Source organism: Carassius carassius, chromosome 13 (genome assembly GCF_963082965.1).
Source record: "Carassius carassius chromosome 13, fCarCar2.1, whole genome shotgun sequence".
Classification (NCBI taxonomy): domain Eukaryota; kingdom Metazoa; phylum Chordata; class Actinopteri; order Cypriniformes; family Cyprinidae; genus Carassius; species Carassius carassius.
In genome coordinates this window covers 4,122,115-4,146,439 of record NC_081767.1, presented here as the reverse complement: position 1 = coordinate 4,146,439, position 24,325 = coordinate 4,122,115, and the positions used below count along the sequence as shown (strand labels likewise).

Below are 24,325 nucleotides of genomic sequence, written 5' to 3'. Positions count from 1 at the left end.
TTAAATGAAGGCATAATCGGGGGCAAGTCTTTTTGAAAAGTGGTGTGATTTCCTCTGTCAGATTGGAGAACGTGGTGCTAACCTGAGCGGCGGGCAGCGTCAGCGGATAAGCCTGGCTCGAGCTTTATACAGCAACAGGGATATTTACATTCTCGATGACCCTTTAAGTGCTCTGGATGCCCATGTCGGAAATCACATCTTCAACAACGCCATTAGAAAACATCTGCGTGGCAAGACCGTCATCTTTGTCACTCACCAGCTACAGGTATTATAATGTCATGTCTGGTCGAGTGAGATTTCTATGAATCTTCCATTCAGCTTCCAAAAACACGGTCCTGTTTCTGTTGTCAGTATCTGGTGGACTGTGATGACGTGATCTTCATGCGTGACGGCAGCATCACAGAGCAGGGCAGTCACGAGGAGCTGATGAATTTGAATGGAGACTACGCCGCCATTTTCAACAACCTTCAGCTGGGAGAAACGCCAGTCATTGAGGTCAGAAAACCCCAAAATGAAAACTGTCATCATTTACTCACACACATCAAGAACCAATGGGGTTTGACTATAGCTGACACAAGTCCAAGGAATAAAGATTTTCATTTTTCGTGAATTATACCAGTTGAGATTAATTCATTTCAAGTTTTTTTGAGCTTTAAAGTTTTGGGTGCCATTGAATTTCCTAATATAGACAAAACATTTAAAGCATTCTTTAATGATTTTCGTTTGTGGTCTACAAAATAAACCCATAAGGGTTTTGAATGACATTAGGGTTTGTGATTTATGAAAAAAATATTCAGTTCATTTCTAAACAGTAAAAAGGAAGATGTTGAAACCGTTCAGAGACCGTTCACCCAAAAAGCTTCCTCATCATTCTCCTCGTGTTTTTCCAAAGCATATGACTTGATTTATTCTGTGAAACACAAAAGGAGAAGTTTTGAATGTCTACACAGCTCTTTTTCAGCAGCCCCATCGGTTCTTGCATGTTTTTTGCGTAAGCACAAATGAGATCGAAGCCATGGTGGAGCTTTCAAATCTTGTCGTTTGTGTCATCTCAGGTTCCGAATAAGAACTCTGGGAGTTCTTTGAAGAAACCCTTAGAGAACAAAAAGGCAGGATCTGTCAAAAAAGAAAAACCGGCTAACCAGGGTGATGGTATGTACCAATATACTAAACACACTAAATCTCACAGCGCTATACTTGACTGATGCTTTGATTTACCTCACTTCTGTCTGTTTTCTTTCAGGTCAGCTGATGCAGGTGGAGGAGAGAGGGAAAGGCTCAGTGCCCTGGGCGGTGTACAAAGTCTACATCCAGGCTTTAGGAGGCTGGTCCGTCTTCCTCTTCATCCTTGCCCTCTTTGTTCTCAATGTGGGCAGCACAGCCTTCAGCAACTGGTGGCTCAGTTTCTGGATCAAACAGGGCAGCGGGGTAAGAGACCATGGACAGATCAGAGCAACGGAAAGGCTTCAATTCCATGAGATCAGAGTAGAAGTGTTTAAATATTTCATGCACTTCTGACTGTTACCCTTGGTTCGTTTCTTTTCTTTCTAAAGCTGTTACGGTTATTGTGTCTTCACACATTGGAAATTACAAATCACAAATGATGCCCTGAGTCTTTAACCAAAAACATTAACTTTGCAGCGACATCTCTTCTAGCAACCCGTCACTCACATGAGATTTCAGCAATTAGCCAACAACAATGATCCAATTCATTCTCAGTTGCATGCAACTTCCTTTTCAAGCCGACTTTGAAGATTAAAACAATAAATACCATACCATGAACCAACCTCAATGTAAATGGATCTTGTTTGTGTGGGTGTGTATATATATATATGAAACACCACAATTCTATAATTCTACAGTTCTGCAATGTAATATTGAACCTTTTGGTACAACATCCACTGCTAACTGTATTGTTGCATCCCTCTCTCTCTCTCTCTCTATATATATATATATATATAAACACACACACAAATGTACACACACACAAATGTTCAGTCATTTCCATGTTTTACTGCATAATGCAATGCGTCTGTGGTTTATTGCTCAATAGAACACGACGGTGCAGGTGGGGAACAGTTCAGTACTGAGTGAGAGTATGCGTGATAACCCTCTGATGCAACACTATGCTGCTGTCTACACCATGTCTATGGGAATCATGCTCCTTCTCAAACTATTGAGAGGCATTGTGTTTATAAAGGTGAGTTTTTACATCATATAGTTACATTCATAGCAATTATAGTTATGCATGATGGACTTGCTGTGTCAGAGAATGAGGTCCATGTTTCATCTTTTGATTTATTTTTTTTAAGGGTACTCTGCGTGCCTCCTCGAGGCTCCATGATGAACTTTTCCAGAAGATTCTTCGTAGTCCCATGAAATTTTTTGACACGACGCCCACGGCTCGCATCCTCAACCGATTCTCCAAAGACATGGATGAAGGTGGGACCCGATGGAGGGTTAGACTCTATCATCAGATAGGGGTGTGAGATATTGACAAGAAATTATGTTTTCTGGGATTTTGAGGATAATTAGATGATTGATGAGTATGTTTTGTACAGGTATCTTGACTAGTTTAGGTCTGTTATGGACAGCTGATTCCATAAACTTTTTATACTCTTAATCAAATCTGTTCAGAGAAATTAACATTTTCATCACAGGATGATATTTGCCTTTTATAGGGCAATTTTTTTTCTTACCTTATTTGATAAATGCATCATCTTTTATTTTAAATTCTTACATTTAATCAATTAGAATAATAAGACACTTGCCACATTTCCAGTCGAATTAACTCAACAAAATCCACTATTGCACTGCAGAAGTGGCACAGAAGCTGCATCTGAAGTGGCATTTTGGATATCGAAAATTATTTGTAAAAAAATGTAATGGTATTTTAAATATGAAATTAAAACCACCATTAGGTGGCTGCAAGTCTGAGTGAGTCACTAAGTCATTTACTCAACTGATTCACTCAAATGTATAATTTAGTCTTTATGATTGAATTGTTATTGCTGATTTGTTTAAAAATGCTGATCCATTCAGGAACGAAAAACTACTGTTGCTTGGTTCTTTTTATGGCTTTGTTTGGAACTATTTTTGTTTATGAAATAGAGCATAGAGAAAAAACAGACAGTAATTAATATCGTTATCGTAGACGATACATATGGCACACCTCTATTTTCAGACAAACTCTCTTACCCGTCTCACATTTCTTCTCTCAGTGGACACACGTCTGCCGTTCCAGGCTGAGATGTTCATTCAGAACGTGCTTCTGGTGCTCTTCTGCTTGGGTGTGATTGCCAGCGTTTTCCCATGGTTCCTGGTGGCAGTAGGGCCGCTGGTCCTCCTCTTTATAGTGCTGCACGTGGTCTCTCGGGTCTTCATTCGAGAACTCAAACGATTAGACAACATCACACAGTCACCTTTCCTGTCCCACATTGCCTCCAGCATTCAGGGCCTGAGCACAGTGCATGCTTATGGGAAAGAGGATGAATTCCTTCACAGGTGAACACTGGGATATCAGTCTGGCTCACTTTATTGCATATTTCTCCTTAACCGGTAAGAGTTCCAGCAAGTGCGGTTGATGGACTTTGTGTGTTTTCCCACAGGTATCAGGAGCTGCTGGATCAGAACCAGGCTCCCTTCTATTTGTTCAGCTGCGCCATGCGCTGGCTGGCTGTGCGTCTGGATGTGATAAGCGTGGCTCTCATTAGCATCACGGCTTTGATGATCGTCCTCATGCACGGCCAGATTCCTCCTGCATATGCAGGCTTGGCCATTTCCTATGCCGTGCAGGTGAGGGGAAATTGTGTAAAATTTTGTTATGGATAGTTCACATTAAAATGACAATTCTGTCATTTACTCACCCTAGTGTCATTCCAAACCCATAAGACTTTGGTTCTCTTTCTATCTTTGAAACCTGGACTTTCAATGGAGGGACTGAAATCTCGCTCAGGTTAATAAAAAATATCTTAATTAGTGTTTCAACGATTATCCAAAGTCTTATGGGTTTGTAAAGACACGAGAGTGAGTAAATTATGCCAGAATTTTCATTTGTTGGATAAACTATCCCTTTAATTAGATGCAAATACATTTCTCATCACTGCTGAGAAAATCCCACATTCTTTGCATCTGTGGCAGAATAATGCAAGTGCAATTCTGTTCATGTTATGCCTTTTTACCTGATTGGTGTTCTGCCAAAACAGGTGCCACTAATACTCACGGCGGTATTCGTGTTGATGACGCAAAAGTACTATGGTTTAGAGCCAAATATCACAATGTGAAAAGAGACCTGCGGTGAAATAGGCAGGGAATCGAACTCAAGTTTGAACCAAATAAACAAAACAAGTGCGAAAATGAAGTGTATGATGCCAATATTTCCTTCAAATGAGATTTGCATAGGGTCTGATTGTCTTACAACAGAAGCTATTGTATTGTATAAAGGAAGCAGACTGTATCAGGGTTGTTATATTTAACTAAAACTATATATATATATATATATATATATATATATAATTACCTAAAAAGTAGAATAATGTTAACTGAAAAAAAGTACTTAAATAACTAAAATGAATAAATAGTGCTGTCAAACGATTAATCCAATCCAAAATATATGTTTTTGTTTACATAATGTATGTGTGTGTGTGTGTGTACTGTGTATATTTATTATGTATATATAAATACACAAACATACAGTATACATTTTGGAAATATGTACATGTATTTACATGTATATATTTATTTTAATATAATTTATATTATACATATTTAATATATAAACATAACATGTATTTCTGAAATATATACATGCATGTGTTTGTATATACATAATAAATATACACGGTACACACATTATGTAAGCAAAAACGGTTATTTTGGATGTGATTAATCGTGATTAATCGCGATTAATCGTTTGACAGTACTACTAATAAATATAAATAATTTTTATAATATTATAGAATTTAATATGATAATACAAATTACAAGAACAATACAAAAACAAGAAAATCACTAAAATATAAAATAACATAAAAATAATTCCAAATATTAACCGAAACTGTAATATTATATCAGTGATACTAAAATAATAATTGATTGTCTGTGGCTAAACATCTCTTTCGTCTCTCACAGCTTACAGGGTTATTCCAGTTTACTGTTCGCTTGGCCTCTGAGACCGAAGCTCGGTTCACCTCAGTAGAGAGAATCCACCATTACATCAAGGTACTAGTCCTGCATCATTGACAATTTCAGCTTCTCTTCCAGATCTGAGGCCTGTTGTCACTCTTTTACGATAAATTGAGAAAGGATGAAGTTCTACCTTTGCTTAGTCACCTCTGTCTGTCTTAGTCTCTGTCTCTGGAGGCTCCTGCGAGGGTGAAAAACAAGGCTCCTCCGTCTGACTGGCCCCAGGAGGGTGAGATCGTGTTTGATGGGACGGAGATGAGGTACAGAGACAACCTCCCGATGATACTGAAGAAAGTGTCCTGCACCATTCGACCAAAAGAGAAGGTGGGGATTGTGGGACGAACGGGCTCAGGTCAGTCTCTTCTCCTTGTCTTTTCTCAACAGTTAATAACAGTTAATATGTTAACAGAGGTTAATAACAAATGTTTATAAAGACATCATTTATTGAAAAAAAATCTTATGCAAGTTAGATAACTTTTAGAATCAGGCCTTTTATGAAACGACTTTAATGGTGAAGATAGAAGGTGAAATCAGAGAAATTATGTATAATAAAAAGAGAAACAATAAATGTGTCTTCTCGTCTGTCCTCAGGGAAGTCTTCTCTGGGAGTGGTTCTCTATCGGCTGGTAGAACCATGTGGTGGCTCCATCAAGATTGATGGTGTCAACATTTGCAACATTGGCCTTGCTGATTTGCGCAGCAAACTGTCAATCATTCCACAGGAGCCAGTGCTTTTCAGTGGTACTGTCAGGTAGGCGGGACCTCCTCTGACCCAAAGACCATTTCACACGTATCATGCGAATAAAGGAACTTATTGACATCAACATCAGCACTGTTGTTGAACTGAACTGAATCAGCACTGACTTAAGCTGAATTATGACATCACTTCTTCTGTAGAGCTGATTTACATCTCAACAGGTTTCATAACTGATGAAGTTTACAAAATAATGTTTAAATCATTTAAAGCTGTTTTAAAACCATCTGTATTGTATAAAGTGCTGTCTAAATGTGACTTGACATTGGGAAACATTGACACGAGTCATGCAGAAGTGTCTTAATCCTGCTTCATAATGAATGTATTAATCTCATTATTCTTATTTAGTCATACATCTGCTCTCTGTTTTGTGTTCAGATCCAACTTGGATCCTTTTAACCAGTATTCAGAGGAGCAAATCTGGGATGCCCTGGAGAGGACACACATGAAAGAATGTGTAAGCCAAAGAAAACCCTTTGAAAGTGACACCGTGTATAATGTTTGCAGGAAGTAGAAGTAGTTTCAGGTTGCCCACTCTGTCACATAGCAGCTTGTCATTTTGTTTCTGACCCTTAAGGGCAAGTATTTGTCTCCGATGACTTCTTGTTGCTCTTGCCTCCATCTTATCATAGTTTTCCCATGGTTTTGAATCTATGTAATTCATTGTCTTGCATCTCCTCTCTGTTGTTCAGGTGTCTCAGCTGCCTTTAAAGCTGGAGTCCGAGGTGGTGGAAAACGGGGAGAATTTCTCCGTGGGTGAGCGGCAGCTGCTCTGTGTGGCCCGAGTTCTTCTGAGACAGTGCAAGGTGAGTTAACAGCCCGACTCTGATCTTGTATGTGTCTGTGATAGCCTGGGTATTCCACTTCGTTTCCTCCTGATTTTTAGATCTTGATCCTGGATGAGGCCACAGCGGCTATGGACACAGAGACCGACTGTTTGATTCAGGAGACGATTCGGAATGCGTTCCAGGACTGCACCACGCTGACCATTGCACACAGATTGCACACGGTCCTCAACTGTGACCGTATCATGGTGCTCAATCAGGGCCAGGTACAGAATAGCAGTCTGGGGAAAAACTATTTTAGGAGTAAAATATCAGAGTTTGTGATGGAAGGTTCAGAAACAAACTTTTCCATTAAGGGGCAATTTTTCTTTTCTTTTTTTACATTGTAGGGGCAATCATTACAATTACATTTATTAAATATCATATACATAAATGTAACCAATTAATCAATCAATTGATCAGAATGCTATAGACCAATCAAGTTTTATCAACATCAACCAAAACCTTCTTCACGCTGCCAAGGTGGAACAGAAGCTGCATCTGGCATGGCATTTATATGTATTTACACTAGTTGCATAATGTAAATAGCCTGCATTTAGGATATCGATAAAACTGGAACTTGTTACAGACTAGGGCTGTAATGCTATGACAAAAAGTATTTTTATTTTGCCGGATGAAAGAATCCTTTGTTTCACTAACTCACAGCCTTTTTCTTTTTTTTTCTTTTTTTTTCTTTTTTGACCCAGGTGGTGGAATTTGACGAGCCGTCCAAGCTCTTGGCGAACGAAAACTCACGCTTCTGTGCGATGCTGGCAGCAGTGGAGAACAAAATCTCTGTAAGAGGCTAAAGGATGTTCAAGCCAAGGTTTCACTCCCGAGGGCTGAAGGGAACATTCTCCATTAATATTCCAGTCATTGCTGCTTCAATGTTACTCCCTCCTGCAAACCTGCAGGGACCTGGGGAGGGAGAGTATTGTATTTCCATGAAACTCATGGGCTGTCATTAGGGGCATGCCTGTTAAGATGTACTACTTGCGAGCTTAAATGGTTAGGTCAAGAAACACTGACACTGTAATGATATTTACGTAACAAAGAGGGGAAATCAGTTTTCATGTAGTTCAATTCATGCAAACTGGTATGTTTCACAGAGTACATATCTCTGTTAATATGAATATATATATATATATATATATATATATATATATATATATATATATATATATATATATATATATTTACAAAGTGGTTGCAGAGTCCTTTTGTACTGATTCTGCTAGTCTATGTACAGTGTGTTTTATATATATATATATATATATATATATATACATTCAGATGTATCATCTTTCATTACAGTTTAATATTTTTGACAACTTGACTGTTTTCAGTACATGTGTAAATGTCGTCTTGTGACTTGAACCCTAAACTTTGGCACAGGTGACCACAGGATGGTGTACAAGCACTGAGTAAGTGGGACTCTTTAAGAGAAACAGTGCTGCTTATTTACTGTCTCCTTGTTCAGCACACCAAGGATTCAGTCTTAGCTAAGATGCCTTTGTATATTTATAGCCTATTTCCACTGTTAACATTTTTGTCTCTTATGAGGTATTGTTTTTGCTCTTTTACGTATAAAAGAATTAAAAAATGTTGGCTTTTTTTCACTTTGGTTCCACCTCTGTAGGAGGTCACTGACTTTGTTTTGACTTTCTCCCAAAAGAGATGCTTGTCGAGCATAATCTTAGCAGGCCGAATTTGCTAGAACGGGCCTTTTGTCTTTTTGTGACTGTTATGTGGTCTGTCACAGCACTGGTACAAAGAGGTTGCACTGAATGGACCTTCTGAATCAGGTTGTGACAGTCGTTTGTGGTCTACATGAAGGGGAATCTGATTTCAGAACCTGCAAAAATGTCTGTCATTTTCGTTTCTTTCCATAGCCTTAGCATGATTTTTTAATTGCCTTGTGAAAAGGGTGGAAGGAGAGTAGAAGAGCGTACACTCTTCAATCTCAATAAATTTATTTTAGGTTTACCCTTTTTGTGTCTATGTTTCTGGATTACTGAAAAAGGATTAAGTGTAATAAAAATGTGATACCAAAATGATATGTTTATAGAAGATGAAACTACTGAAGGTCATTTTAGTCAGTATACACAAAAGACAAATTATACTCCATGTGCCTTTTCACAGATTCACTCCTGTTACACATCCTCTTATTCTGCCATTTCCTCATAATAATTACCTCCAATATATTTTTATTTCTGTTCACCTTGGGTGGAACAATTATATAAGAGAAGAACATTACAATTTCTGAGAATGACAAAAACCCAAAGAAAGGGTGATTTACTTGAGGCAATTCAAATTGGAGTGTGGTAGAAGGCTAGTTAGTTTCTAATATGGAAGAATGTTGTTTTTGTAACATGGGAATTATGATTTTCAAAAGAAGTTTCTGTCTAATATACAGATTTCTGACTGTAGAGGTACAAGTACATCCGCCTAGATGCAAATTTTAATCCAAGAAATTATGTGTACTGCTTTTTGGTCCAGTAAGTAATAGCAGTCTTAACCCAAATTCAATAAGAAAAAAATATTTGTCATCCAATCTTTTACATTAGATCATTTAGAAGTTTCATCTGGTCTCGTTGAGATAAATAGTTGAGTATCATCAGCATAACAGTGGAAACTAATCCCATATTTTCTAATAATATTACCAAGGGGTAACATGTATATTGAAAATAGAAGAGGACCTAGGACATATCCTTGTGGCACTCCATATTTTACTGGTGATAAATGAGATGACTCCCCATTTAAATAAACAAAGTGGTAGCAATTGGACTGGTAGGATCTAAACCATCTTAGAGGCTCCCCTCGAATACCTGTATAGTTTTGTAATTGATCTACGAGTATGCCATGATCTATGGTGTCAATCACTATAGATCCAATAAAAGTAGCAATGTGATGCAGCCTTGGTCTGATGCAAGTCATTTGTAATTTGAACAATGAATGAGTCATTAACATTTTTAGAATATTACATTAATTTTTTTCTGTTAATGGGAAGTCAAATAAGTTTTGGAGATAGCATGTTAAGTCCTTTCCACAAACACCTCTTCCCAGTGAAAGAAGGCAGGATGGTGTTTAGGATGACAAGGGAAACCAGCACTTGTAAATGGACCTGAGCAGCCAGCACAGTATTTTATGCTTATGCAGGATGGCTCTTTCCCCTACAGAATATCTGTGCCAACCGGATACAACAAGTGTTACAGCAGTATATTACTGGGGTTATTCATTTAGCCAACATGTTTCCCAAGAACTGTCCCTCTGGAGAAACCTGGGATCAATGGGATAGTTTCAAACACCATACATAATGTGATTCATGAACTATTACGGTTGTACCTTAGGCAAAATACCTAAAGGAATAGTTTATCCAAAAATAATCACTTAAAAGTACAACCCGAATTCCGGAAAAGTTGGCACGTTTTTTTAATTTTAATAAAATGAAAACTAAAAGACTTTCAAATCACATGAGCCAATATTTTATTCACAATAGAAAATAGATAACATAGCAAATGTTTAAACTGAGAAAGTTTACAATTTTATGCACAAAATGAGCTCATTTCAATTTTGATTTCTGCTACAGGTCTCAAAGTAGTTGGGACGGGGCATGTTTACCATGGTGTAGCATCTCCTTTTCTTTTCAAAACAGTTTGAAGACGTCTGGGCATTGAGGCTATTAGTTGCTGGAGTTTTGCTGTTGGAATTTGGTCCCATTCTTGCCTTATATAGATTTCCAGCTGCTGAAGAGTTCGTGGTCGTCTTTGACGTATTTTTCGTTTAATGATGCGCCAAATGTTCTCTATAGGTGAAAGATCTGGACTGCAGGCAGGCCAGGTTGGCACCCGGACTCTTCTACGACGAAGCCATGCTGTTGTTATAGCTGCAGTATGTGGTTTTGCATTGTCCTGCTGAAATAAACAAGGCCTTCCTGGAAATAGACGTTGTTTGGAGGGAAGCATATGTTGCTCTAAAACCTTTATATACCTTTCAGCATTCACAGAGCCTTCCAAAACATGCACTTATGCACCCCCATACCATCAGAGATGCTGGCTTTTGAACTGAACGCTGATAACATGCTGGAAGGTCTCCCTCCTCTTTAGCCCGGAGGACACGGCGTCCGTGATTTCCAACAAGAATGTCAAATTTGGACTCGTCTGACCATAAAACACTATTCCACTTTGAAATAGTCCATTTTAAATGAGCCTTGGCCCACAGGACACGACGGCGCTTCTGGACCATGTTCACATATGGCTTCCTTTTTGCATGATAGAGCTTTAGTTGGCATCTGCTGATGGCACGGCGGATTGTGTTTACCGACTGGTTTCTGAAAGTATTCCTGGGCCCATTTAGTAATGTCATTGACACAATCATGCCGATGAGTGATGCAGTGTCGTCTGAGAGCCCGAAGACCACGGGCATCCAATAAAGGTCTCCGGCCTTGTCCCTTACGCACAGAGATTTTTCCAGTTTCTCTGAATCTTTTGATGATGTTATGCACTGTAGATGATGAGATTTGCAAAGCCTTTGCAATTTGACGTTGAGGAACATTGTTTTTAAAGTTTTCCACAATTTTTTTACGCAGTCTTTCACAGATTGGAGAGCCTCTGCCCATCTTTACTTCTGAGAGACTGTGCTTCTCTAAGACAAAGCTTTTATAGCTAATCATGTTACAGACCTGATATCAATTAACTTAATTAATCACTAGATGTTCTCCCAGCTGAATCTTTTCAAAACTGCTTGCTTTTTTAGCCATTTGTTGCCCCCGTGCCAACTTTTTTGAGACCTGTAGCAGGCATTAAATTTTAAATGAGCTAATTAAGTGGATAAAAGTGTAAAATTTCTCAGTTTAAACATTTGCTACGTTATCTATGTTCTATTGTGAATAAAATATTGGCTCATGTGATTTGAAATTCCTTTAGTTTTCATTTTATTAAAATTTAAAAAACGTCCCAACTTTTCCGGAATTCGGGTTGTAAGAGAAACAAAAGAGATTATTTAGCGGAATGTTCAGAATGCAGAATTGTGTGAATTTCTTATAATGTACTCATCTGTCAATGAAGCTTGATAACCACTGGTATTCTTTCACTTTTTTTATTCATAGTTTTCACATCACGTAACTGTCACGATCGGTGTTACAGAAAACACAGGAGAGGGAACCAATCGCAGGTAAGTCATTTATTAAAGGGTAATCCAAAAGGGGTAAACAGTCCAGGCAGGGTCAAAACCAGAATATCCAAATCCAAACATAAACAAGACACAAACACAAGGCAAGGACAAGAGCTGACGGACATGAGTTTCAAACATTAAACAAGGACTCCGTAACACAGACACAGACAGACTGTGTATAAATACACAGAAGGATAATGAGGGAACAGGAGACAGGTGGGGAACAATCAATTACTAACAAGGAGGAAGGTGACCAAATCAGGGAACAGGAAGTGATAAGGTGACAGACACCGTGAGAAAGGGGGACATCTAGTGGAAACCCAGGGACACAACCCAGACACTGTGACAGTACCCCCCCCTCTACGGAGCGGCTCCCAGACGCTCCACGACAGACACAAAACAGAGACCAGGAGGGAGGCGGACAGGTGGAGGGTCAGGGGGAGGGACGGAGGGCCAGACTCACTGAGGGGAACAGACAGAAACATAACAGAAACCAAGAAACACAAAACAGAAATCCATAAGGACATCATGTGGCGCCCCCCAGGGCGGAGCAGAAGACCACCACAGCCGTGTGGTCAAGGCGGAAGCCCCCCAGGGCGGAGCAGAAGACCACCACAACCGTGTGGTCAGGACGGAAGCCCCCCAGGGCGGAGCAGAAGACCACCACGTCCTTGTGGACAAAGCCAGAGTCCTCCTGGGCGGAGCGGAAGACCCCCACAGCCGTGTGGTCAGGGCAGAAGGCCCCCAGGTGCGGAGCAGAAGACCACCACAGCCATGTGGTCAGGACCAGAGCCCCCCAAGGCGGAGCAGACCTCCGTGCGGCTGGACCAACGGGACGACGAAACTCTGGTAATTCCCTGGTGTCCTTACTGGACTCCAGAAGATTGGTGCTCGCCTGACACTGCTCATGAAGATCAATGGTGACTTGCCTTTGTTCATGAAGATCAGAGGTGACTTGCCTTTGTTCATGAAGATCAGAGGTGACTTGCCTTTGTTCATGAAGATCAGAGGTGACTTGCCTTTGTTCATGAAGATCAGAGGTGACTTGACTCAGTCCTTGAAGATCACCGGTGACTTGACTCAGTCCTTGAAGATCACCGGTGACTTGACTCAGTCCTTGAAGATCACCGGTGACTTGACTCAGTCCTTGAAGATCACCGGTGACTTGACTCAGTCCTTGAAGATCACCGGTGACTTGACTCAGTCCTTGAAGATCACCGGTGACTTGACTCAGTCCTTGAAGATCACCGGTGACTTGACTCAGTCCTTGAAGATCACCGGTGACTTGTCTCAGTCCTTGAAGATCACCGGTGACTTGTCTCAGTCCTTGAAGATCACCGGTGATTTGACTCAGTCCTTGAAGATCACCGGTGACTTGACTCAGTCCTTGAAGATCACCGGTGACTTGACTCAGTCCTTGAAGATCACCGGTGACTTGACTGGACTCTGAAAGGTCAACGGTGACTAGCCCTGACTCTGGAGGATCAGCGGTGACTAGCCCTGACTCTGGAGGATCAGCGGTGACTAGCCCTGACTCTGGAGGATCAGCGGTGACTAGCCCTGACTCTGGAGGATCAGCGGTGACTAGCCCTGACTCTGGAGGATCAGCGGTGACTAGCCCTGACTCTGGAGGATCAGCGGTGACTAGCCCTGACTCTGGAGGATCAGCGGTGACTAGCCCTGACTCTGGAGAGTTCACTGGCACCTGATTAGCCCTGACTCTGGAGAGTTCACTGGCACCTGACTAGCCCTGACTCTGGAGAGTTCACTGGCACCTGACTAGCCCTGACTCTGGAGAGTTCACTGGCACCTGACTAGCCCTGACTCTGGAGAGTTCACTGGCACCTGACTAGCCCTGACTCTGGAGAGTTCACTGGCACCTGACTAGCCCTGACTCTGGAGAGTTCACTGGCACCTGACTAGCCCTGACTCTGGAGAGTTCACTGGCACCTGACTCGACTCCGGAGAGTTCACTGGCACCTGACTCGACTCCGGAGAGTTCACTGGCACCTGACTCGACTCCGGAGAGTTCACTGGCACCTGACTCGACTCCGGAGAGTTCACTGGCACCTGACTCGACTCCGGAGAGTTCACTGGCACCTGACTCGACTCCGGAGGGTCAGCTGAGACTCTCATCCTGTGCAGCGGCGCTGGGCAAGCAGCCATCTTGGGCCATGACTCTGGACAGGCGGCCATCTTGTACTGTGGTGCTGGGCTGGCGGCCATCTGGGGTTGTGGCGCTGGACCGGCGGCCATCTTGAACTGGCGGCCATCTTGTACTGTGGTGCTGGACCGGTGGCCAATTTGGGCATTGGCGCTGGGTTAGCGGCCATCTTGTGCAGTGGCGCTGGACTGACGGCCATCTTGTGCTGTGGCGCTGGACTGACGGCCATCTTGTGCTGTGGCGCTGGACTGACGGCCATCTGGTGCTGTGGCGCTAGGCTGACGGCCATCTTGGGTTGTGGAGCTGAACCGGTGGCCAATTTGGGCATTGGCGCTGGGCTGGCGGCCATCTTGGGCTGTGGCGCTGGAACTGTGGCCAATTTGGGCATTGGCGCTGGGTTAGCGGCCATCTTGTGCTGTGGCGCTTGGCTGGTAGCCATCCTGGGCAGTGGTGCTGGGCTGACGACCACCCCGCCGGAAGAGACAGAAGTGGCTGGGGCATCCCACCGAAGCCGATGCTGCAGGTAGCGCACAAATTCCCAGAATTCCAGTGTCTCTAACTGCACCATCTCCTCCTGAGACACTGGATCATCCAGCCCGCCATTAAAATAGTCCTTGAGGGCCGCATCGTTGTAGCCCATGCCCTCAGCCAGGGACCAGAACACCTGAGCCAGGGCCCCCACTTCATTGCCCTCTTGGCGGAGGGCGATCAACCGAAGGTACTTGGTTCGCCGCTCCGCCATCTTGGCTGGGGAACGGAAAAACGGCATACCGCTGGTTCCCTGTGTGACGGAGTCCTTCTGTCACGATCGGTGTTACAGAAAACACAGGAGAGGGAACCAATTGCAGGTAAGTCATTTATTAAAGGGTAATCCAAAAGGGGTAAACAGTCCAGGCAGGGTCAAAACCAGAATATCCAAATCCAAACATAAACAAGACACGAACACAAGGCAAGGACAAGAGCTGACGGACATGAGTTTCAAACATTAAACAAGGACTCCGTAACACAGACACAGACAGACCGGGTATAAATACACAGAAGGATAATGAGGGAACAGGAGACAGGTGGGGAACAATCAATTACTAACAAGGAGGAAGGTGACCAAATCAGAGAACAGGAAGTGATAAGGTGACAGACACCGTGAGAAAGGGGGACATCTAGTGGAAACCCAGGGACACAACCCAGACACTGTGACAGTAACACCCTTACAGGGACACCCACATAGAGGGCAAAACAAGGCTTTCCTCGACTGACCGCCATTTATTTTTTATGAGGTTTGCATTAAGTAGTTATGTAGTAAGAAAGTGATATTTAAAGGGCAAATTCAGTATACACCTGATGATGCATTCTTTGTTCAGTGAAGCAGATGAACCCCGAATTTAAAGGCAATGCGCAAAAATTTATATTAAATGTTTTCCCATAGGTAAAAATTGATAGCCTGAATGCACTGTAAGTCGCTTTGGACAAAAGAAAAAAAAATAGCGTCTGCTAAATGCATAAAATTAATTTAATTTAATTTTAATTTTCTCATAGAAAACCATAATAAAGAAAACACAACCATTTAGCACATTGTCTGCATATTCCGGGCTCATCTGTTGGCCTGTATAAAGCAGGCATCATCAATTAGGTCTGTACTGAATTAGATATTTTAATATCATTACATTACATTTATGCATTTAGCAGACGCTTTTATCTAAAGCAACTTACATTGCATTCAGGCTAACAATTTTCTCCTATCATGTGTTCCCTGGGATTCAAACCCCCCAACATTGTGCTTGTTAACACAATGCTCTACCACTTGAGCTACCTATCACTGTTTTAAAGGCAAGTGTTTATACATTAAACGTTTTAGAATGTTCCTATGTTTTTAGTGCTTGAAATATTGCGGCCGGTGCTTTATATGGATTGCTAAGGGTTCACATATCTTTGTTTTATTCTTTTGAGGGGTGATCTAAATATTTTTGGATTGGAACAGATAGAAGGTTGATGGGCTTGTGCTGCAGTTCTATGGATATTTTGCCCGCCAGGTCTTCGTGCCAGCAATGTGAATGTAAAAAAAAAAAACATTTGTATTGAAAAGAGCAAACCTGCCATTTTGCTAGATAATTCTGTTATGTTCCAAGGACAAACATGTTTAAAGTGCCATGTTGATAAATAAATGACAGAATATTATTTTCAAGTGAACTATTCTTTAAATGTCCTGCTAAAGGTTCATGAATCATCCATTATGGAATCTGTAGCCAAGGTAAGTTTATTTATATACTACGCCACACAATGGTAATTCAGTTCTTAAGATGAATTAAAAGAAATAATAAAAAAAAATTTTAATAGTATTCATACAAAGTTACCTAAGAAATAAAAGAAGCAACATTTGGGTTACCCCTGACAACTTCTGGAAGCTTTTCCCAGCTGTGGTTGACATAAAAGCTGAACACCATTTCACCAGAATATCTGCAAGGCCATTATGGGATTTCATTGCAATTAAAAGTATTCTGAACTGGAACCGGACGGGAACATAATGAACTAATGACTTGCATTATACTCAGTTTTTTGGTTTTGGACGGAAGCCTGCAGCAGTGTTTTGTATGAGCTGCAACTGTCTAATGGTACTCCAGGCAAGTCAAGTGAGAAGTCTATTGCAGAAACCTACCCTGCTGGTCATGAATGCATGAATAAGCTTCTCTAGGCCTACTTTAAGTTTGTGCATGAAAAAAAAGGATCTGATTTGTACTGTTTTGGATGGAAGTAGGCTAATTAGTAATGGCTTTTGAAATAATGTTCCAGAATGTTACCAAGTTTCCTGACTTCATTTGATATTTCATCTTTATTGTCAAATAAAAGAACCTTTCTTTTGTCTTTATTCAACTTGGAATATCCAGCTGTAAATTTTATATTCATGCACTGGCACAGGGATAGTATGGGACTCATAGCACAGCTGTGATTTATCTGGCCTATGGGAGTATACAAATTGAAGAGTTGAGGCTCAACGATTGAAACTTGTAGACGTCTGTGTATCATGGCAGCCCAAGTTAGATTTATAAATGTTCACAAAGCTTCCATGCCTGCAAAATATATGACCTGAACCATCTTAGCACTGTTTCAGAGTCCAACCCACATTTATAGTCTGTTAATGAGTACATTGTGGTCGACAGTATCAAATGCAGCACTGAGATCTAGTAAAACCAACATTTTGCCAGAATCAGTATTTAAAGGGGTAGTTTACTTAAAATAGAAATTCTGTTCCAAACATGAGTTTATTTCCTCATTTAAACACAAAAGAAGATATTTTGAAGAGCAGCCAAACAGTTGGTGTATTTTATTTCCATACTATGGCAGTCAATGTTGGTTACACACAATCTTCATAATATATTTTGTTGACTTGAGTAAACTTGAGTAGCCTAAATTATAACATCATTTTCATTTCGAGTAATATATTATCAACAGTCCTGTGGACACTTTATATAAACTACATTGTAATCCATCAGAGATATAGCCCAGTCCTGCTGTTTTCATCGTGAGATGTGTTGAGCTCCGCAGCGCCGCCCTGCTGCTCGAAAACTTTCCCGTCTCGAAGTGAGTTCCTCCCCTCTTTTTACTTCCTGTTTTCTAAGGGAGTCCCTTAACTTAGATCGTTTCTGTTCATCGGGGTTTCACTATGCGTTTCTTCTTCTGTCGGTAGTTTTTACCGATCTTTCCGTAGGGATCTCATGACGGACTGGGACATCCGCATCTTTATTCTGCTTTAGATGGAGGTCGGAGGGCTGAAGTCAGTCGTGTCTGCGGCTCTAATGGATTTTACGTAGACTTGTGTTTTGTTTTAATGCCTTTTACTGCCTTTCTGCTCGTTTTATTATCATTACTTTCATTCGGTTTGCTCCTCCACGGAGTGTCCAGCCCCTTTAACTCCAGCAACAATGTATTCACTCGATCTCTCGCTCATCTCTCTTCCGCCGAGCTCCACTCCGAGGACCGCAGCTCGCGACCGCCGCTTTTAAACTTAGACGCTGTCGACACGTTATCGTGTGTTTAGTCGCCAAACTTCGCGATGGCTGAGCTGCGGCGGCCGACGCTGTGCTGCTGTCGGAAAGTGCTGTCCGTGGCCGGTAATAAGTCCTGCGAGGGCGGCCGGAGTCTGGCGCACTGTCGCCTGGTGGACGTCGCGTCGGCGTCCAACTTCCACAGCTTTAAACTCCGACATTTCCACCTGGACCTCCACCTGAACTTCGCCATCAAGAGGATGACGGGATGGCAGGTTCTGGAGCTCACGCCCGTCCAGCCCGGCGTCCAGTCGCTCATTCTGGACACGCATCCTTCATTATTAATTCATTCCGTGGACTGCAAGGTGCCCGGGGCGTCCGGTGCTCCCGACGTGTTTTTGTCGCTCACCTACCGAATAGAACCGTTCACCGATTACGGCTCGTCTCTGAACATCAGCCTCCCGGCCGCGGTGACCCGGCCGCACCGGGCTTTCCGTGTCACCATCCGCTACACTTCCACAGACGGCCCTGCGGTAAGGTCAACGCGGTGACAGCTGGCGAGCCGCCTCTCATACACGCTAATAATAACTTTGTTACACAGGACTATTGTACACAGAGTCAACATCCACTCAAAATATCCCAGCAGTGCAGCTCTGCTCCTTTCTGCCTCGTTCGCTCTTATGCCTTTGTTTTGGCAGATTTAAGGGGTCCTGTGGGGTCACCCCGTTTATTTATTAGACACACGCAAACTGGAGCTATACTGATTACACTGAATGACCTCAGTGTAGTGTCATGTCCCCTAGAGTCATGATTATGAGTGCACGAGGTAATAACTGGAAGGTGGGCTGCGTTAAACACGTTTCAATTACAGATGGCTAGATACATATGTTAATTGCAAAAACAAACCTCATATTTACACTGTAACCTGTACATCTCATTGCCCACTTGCACTGATGGATTTCTTTTTATACCATACTTCGTGTTGCTTTGACTTTTCTTTTTTTTTGTCGTGCTTTTAGTAGTTTTCAATCCCTTGAATACAGTTATAACAAAGCCTATAAATAATTTGTGCAAAGATTTACTTTTTCTTTTTTTCTAGTGCTGTAAAACGATTAATCGTGATTAATCCATCCAACATATTTTTTTTATCTTTACATACTATATGTGTGGCGTACTATTTCTAAAAATGCACAAACATACATGAATATATTTGTAAAATATTATATATATATATATATATATATATATATATATATATATATATATATATATATATATATATATATATATATATATGTATATATACATACATACAGTATATATAATTTGCAGTATTAGCCAGAAACTGCACAGCTATAATGTATCAGTGTGTCAACTGTTTCTTGGAATATTCTTTTTCAACCCAGCAAAGCAAAATATTCTCACAGATGCTTCCAAAACAATTCATTATCACAATTTCGATCAAAACTTCATCTATAATAGCCAGCTAGATAACATTACCTTGGCAAACACTTGGCATCGGCAGAATTCATAACATATTAAACAATAAAATATCACAGAGAGTCAAATATATGAGTTTGCAATGCATAAAAATAACAAAGATTAAAACAGCTCAAGAGACTAAATTGGACTTGGGCTATAAGGTCATTCTTTCCACTGAGCCCTGCTTACACTGTGCTGTTTTAGTGGTGTAACAAACACAAACCATGGGCACTTTAGCTGCTCACCTCTATATGGGCAATTGTTTTTTTTTATTTCTTCAGCTTCATAAATTTATCTTCAAGCTTGGATTCACAACTGCTTCACCTGTATGGATTAAATGAAATTACAGCACTTTAATCTATTAACCTTGCAACCTAAACCTGGTTAGCTGAATCTGTATTGAATCATTTGCATGTTCAGAGCTATTCTCTAGAATGGTTATTTGCCAAAGGTACTCCCTCACTTCATTGTTCCCTGGTTCCTTCACCAGATTTGGTGGCTGGATGCCGAGCTGACATGTGGACAAACCCGTCCGTTGGTCTTCACTCAGGGTCACTCAGTCTGCAACCGGTCGTTTTTTCCCTGTTTTGACACGCCAGCCGTCAAAAGCACCTTCTCTGCCACTGTCAGGGTGAGTCTATCTAAGCTGCCCAGATCCACCAAAACAGCTCTGTGAGCATTCAGTGTTGTTGTCTGGTTTTAGATCATGTGTGCTGTGTTACAGGTACCAGAGGGTGTCACAGTGTTGATGAGTGCCTCAAGAAGTGCATACTCTAAACAGGACAGGGTTTTCCAGTTCTCCATGGAGTATCCCGTCCCAGCCTACTTGGTTGCCCTGGTGGCAGGAGACCTACAGCATGCAGACATTGGGCCTAGGTAAAGAGGGATTGATATGCTGGTGCTCAGTTTAGGATACGCTTGTGGTGGTTTGTCTCTAATAGGTTGTTTAACCACAGTTTGGTTAAGCAAAAGAAAAACCATGCCAGTTGCTGCTTTTGCTTCCAAGCAGCATTGATTTGCATCAGCTATATCAGAGCCAAACCAGTACTATCCAGCATTACCAGCCTAGAAATGCCAGTTATCTCAGGCTCATTGTTATAAATCCTTGTGGGATATGTGCATTGTTTTCATTAGTGTTTAATGCTTCACCTTGGCGACAATCTGCTTTTAGGAGTCGTGTGTGGGCAGAGCCCTGCATCCTGACGTGTGCGGTCAGTAAACTGGGCGGTAATGTGGAGCGCTGGCTTAATGTGGCAGAGGGGCTTTTTGGGCCTTATGTATGGGGAAGGTCAGTTCTGTGCTTATCAGTCATATCAACTTCGTTGCATCAAGCTTGCTGTCATATTCAGGTATTAACCTATCTCTTCCTTTACAGGTATGACATAGTGTTCCTTCCTCCTTCATTCCCCATCGTTGCCATGGAGAACCCCTGTCTTACTTTCATAATTTCCTCCATACTGGAGAGTCAAGAGTTTCTTCTGATTGATGTCATCCATGAGATCGCTCACGGCTGGTTTGGCAATGCGGTCACCAATGCTACCTGGGAAGAGATGTGGCTCAGTGAGGGTCTGGCCACTTATGCTCAGAGGCGCATTACCACAGAGGCCTATGGTATACACGTCCTTACACATATCCAAACATAGAAACATCACCATATAGGCCTTTTGAAAAAAAAATGTGTTTACCTTTCACATTGTATACATTCCAGTGATATGGGAGTGTTACACCCCAGCAAATGCAAAATCTCTGTGGCGTGATTCACACAGGGCTATACATATTCCACAATGCTCTCGTTACATTTATCACTACAATTTTCTGATTCAGGAGAAGCCTTCACTTGTCTTGAGACTGTGTTCCGTCTAGATGCTCTTCACAGACAGATGCGTCTTCTTGGAGACAACAATCCTGTCAGTAAGCTGCAGGCCAAATTTGAGCCAGGTACAATCCTTTTAACAATAGAAACCAGCCTTTTTTATGAGTCTGAGAGAGACCTTGGTATTGGCACTTGTTGGTTTTTCCGTACACCTGAAATAGCTGTGTGGTAAATGCATCTAAAATTCCGTGTCACTCCGATTTCAGAAAGACAGAAGCAAGGAAAATCCTCATTTGGAATGTTAAGCCTGTCTGGAAAATGTGCTTAAATATTTATAACGTTCTTTTGAAGTGTCAGAGCCATGTTATCCATTTTCCTTCTCTTTCTCCGAAGGTGTAAACCCCAGCAGTCTAATGAATCTGTTCACCTATGAGAAAGGCTTCTGCTTTGTATCTTACCTCTCACAGCTGTGTGGCGACATCCAGAGATTTGATAGCTTTCTTAGGGTGAGAAACATGACATTGCGTGAATTTTCATGCTCCGCTGTGCACATGTGACACAGTCCACACATGAAGCTTCTGAATTTCCCCACCGTGCACTGTGTAGGCCTACATTGAGAAGTTCAGATTCAGCAGCGTGATCGCTCAGGATTTGTTGGACTTTTTCCTTGGCTTCTTCCCTGAGCTGAAGGAGAGCTGCGTTGCTCAACGAGAGGGTGAGTTTCGACAGCTGTCAGAGATGATGATTAACACACAGAGACAATTCTAGTTACTCATCTCACTGCGCTCCGTTTGTCCTCAGTTAGGAATTTCCCTGTTGAGCCAGTCATAACACCCAGTGCCGGGTCAGAGCAACATTAGCAGTGCGAGAGATGGAGGCTAAATAAACAGAAATGTGACACTTCTTCCCCTCCTTCTTCCTTCCCCTCTTGCTCAGGTCTGGAATTTGAGCGATGGCTAAATGGCTGTGGTCCTCCGTTATGTGAGCCAGATCTCTCGGCGGGTAGAGCTCTCACAGGCGCTGTTCAGCACCTGTGTGATCTTTGGGGAGTGGATGCCCCTGACCCCCATGTGATCTCTACATTTGACCTCTCCTCCTGGAGCACCTTTCAGACCGTGCTCTTCCTGGACAGACTTCTAGACCGCTCACCTCTGCCTCAAGGTATTAAGAATCCATTTCGCAGTTTGTCAACATTCCTTTCATTTCAGTATCCCCTTTGCTTCGATGTTGGACATCTCTTCTCTTGTAATGTGAAATATGTGATTGACCTTTCAGAGGTGATGAGTCTTTTGTCAAGCTGCTACTCTGCACTGTTGGACGGCATGAACGCTGAAGTCCAGATTCGATGGCTGCAGATAGTCGTGCGGAACAGCTTTTATCCCGATCTGCCCCGAGTTCGCAGCTTCTTGCATAAACATGTGAGTTTTGCGAATTAAGTGCCTAACTGATAATACATTAAAGGTGACATAACACACAGTTTCTGCTCTCAATCTCGTGTTAATCTTGAGGATCTATATAGTAGTATTTCATCCTTCATATCTCCGAAGAGTCTTCAGTTTTATCAGATTTAATAAAAGAAAGATACAGCTTCACTATTGCTATTGCATGTATAGAAAATAAAAGTTTCTTGTCTGTTTTAGCAGTGGGTTGTCTATAAACTTTCCTCTTCATTTTTCTTTCTAGACCTCACGGATGTACACCGTGCCGCTTTACGAGGATCTGTGCGGAGGGGTGATGAAGTGTTTCGCTGTGGAGGTATTTCATCAAACTCAGGCCAGTTTGCACCCAAATCTACGCAGGACACTTCAGCAGATACTGTTCCAAAGCAACACCAGCACCGCTTCATCTCTATACACATCAGCCCCCTCTGCCCCTTCCTCACCCACAGACCCCCCTGCCAACGGGACCATAGCCTTACGAGATGTAAATGTGTCCGCATGAGTTCAAAACCTCTGTGGAGAAGCAGAAGAATGGAGATGAAAAGCCAGAAGGGCAGGAACTGGACAGGAATTGAACTCCTTGGCTCAGACTGGACAATAGCAATGCATTGTGGGAGGCCAGCACTGATGAGTGTACACTCTCACCAACACTGGGATGTCTGTTTATAAAGGCAGACACTGATTTTTATAAGCTAAACATATAAAGCTGCTTAGGGCTGTGGAACAAAGTGGAGGACAATTGTTTGCAATGGTTATTATGCCATAGCCTGTGTGTGTGTGTGTGTGTGTGTGCGCGTGTGCACATATGTATAGGGGTATGTCAGTATCAAGGATACTGGTTGCTATCTGTTAGCCATGACCTTTTTGAGTGTGTGTAGGTGTGTGTGTCTTTGTTTATTTTTGTGGGTGTTTCGCATATGTTCCGCTGGCCTTTGCACATCATCTCATGTTGTGTTTCGTTCTCTGAGAAATCAACTGGAGGACTTAACAAGATTTTAGACTTTCCTTAGGTGTTCTGAGGAGGACCAAGTGTTTGAAAACTGACGTGAATGCACACCGTCTGTACTCAGTGCAAATCTGATCATGGCCTAAAGAAGATCCTGCAGAACCAATGCACTCTCAGCCTTCCTGTGATAAACAGACAGTTTCCTTTTTGATTGAACTGGACTCAAGACAGTATTTCAAGACAGAAGAAGTGGTGACATGTTAGTGCCTTTCAAACCTTTCAACACTGGTTCAACACTCCTGTTCAAAAGAACAGTCTGAATTTATTATTTGAGCCATTCTAGGGTGACATTGGTGACCATTGTCCTACTTACATTGTGTTAGAGGTTGCTTTCAGGAATTGAGATGCTGTGGTGATTTTTTTTTTAAACTGCTTTTTTTCACTTTTTTTTTTATAATACGCAAATTTCCCTTAAATTAGTACATTTTGAAGAGAAGGGAGCAGATTATGGTTTGAGAGAATGCAGTGAGTGTGGTGGGTGTTCAGGGTGGGGTTATAGCTAGATGGGTC

The 24,325-nt window shown here is 41.9% G+C and overlaps 2 protein-coding genes across 4 annotated transcripts in view; both read left to right on the top strand.

Moving 5' to 3' along the window:
- The window catches only part of LOC132155861 (ATP-binding cassette sub-family C member 5-like), a 30,706-nt gene extending 21,958 nt beyond the window's left edge, over nucleotides 1-8,748 (top strand). Inside the window, exons 15-29 of the mRNA XM_059564600.1 lie at nucleotides 62-265; nucleotides 352-495; nucleotides 1,056-1,152; nucleotides 1,244-1,428; nucleotides 2,054-2,200; nucleotides 2,313-2,442; nucleotides 3,222-3,504; nucleotides 3,609-3,795; nucleotides 5,131-5,220; nucleotides 5,347-5,536; nucleotides 5,776-5,935; nucleotides 6,317-6,395; nucleotides 6,631-6,744; nucleotides 6,825-6,989; nucleotides 7,470-8,748. Coding sequence (XP_059420583.1) covers nucleotides 62-265; nucleotides 352-495; nucleotides 1,056-1,152; nucleotides 1,244-1,428; nucleotides 2,054-2,200; nucleotides 2,313-2,442; nucleotides 3,222-3,504; nucleotides 3,609-3,795; nucleotides 5,131-5,220; nucleotides 5,347-5,536; nucleotides 5,776-5,935; nucleotides 6,317-6,395; nucleotides 6,631-6,744; nucleotides 6,825-6,989; nucleotides 7,470-7,571 — 2,277 coding nt within the window. The 3' untranslated portion in view covers nucleotides 7,572-8,748. The remainder of the gene's footprint in view (nucleotides 1-61; nucleotides 266-351; nucleotides 496-1,055; nucleotides 1,153-1,243; nucleotides 1,429-2,053; nucleotides 2,201-2,312; nucleotides 2,443-3,221; nucleotides 3,505-3,608; nucleotides 3,796-5,130; nucleotides 5,221-5,346; nucleotides 5,537-5,775; nucleotides 5,936-6,316; nucleotides 6,396-6,630; nucleotides 6,745-6,824; nucleotides 6,990-7,469) is intronic.
- Nucleotides 8,749-17,682: 8,934 nt separating this feature from the next.
- LOC132155860 (aminopeptidase RNPEPL1-like) lies at nucleotides 17,683-23,973 on the top strand. Of its 3 annotated transcripts, none has more exons than XM_059564599.1 (12): nucleotides 17,683-18,608; nucleotides 20,048-20,188; nucleotides 20,282-20,433; nucleotides 20,729-20,845; nucleotides 20,933-21,168; nucleotides 21,382-21,495; nucleotides 21,764-21,876; nucleotides 21,977-22,085; nucleotides 22,307-22,531; nucleotides 22,646-22,788; nucleotides 23,054-23,586; nucleotides 23,688-23,973. In XM_059564599.1, exons 1-11 carry the CDS (start codon nucleotides 18,144-18,146, stop codon nucleotides 23,309-23,311), a joined length of 2,073 nt encoding a protein of 690 aa, XP_059420582.1. In that variant the 5' UTR covers nucleotides 17,683-18,143; the 3' UTR covers nucleotides 23,312-23,586; nucleotides 23,688-23,973. The 3 variants fall into 3 exon arrangements, with proteins under 3 accessions (XP_059420582.1, XP_059420581.1, XP_059420580.1); XM_059564598.1 differs by having other exon boundaries at nucleotides 23,054-23,596; XM_059564597.1 differs by having other exon boundaries at nucleotides 23,054-23,606.
- Nucleotides 23,974-24,325: the final 352 nt, after the last annotated feature.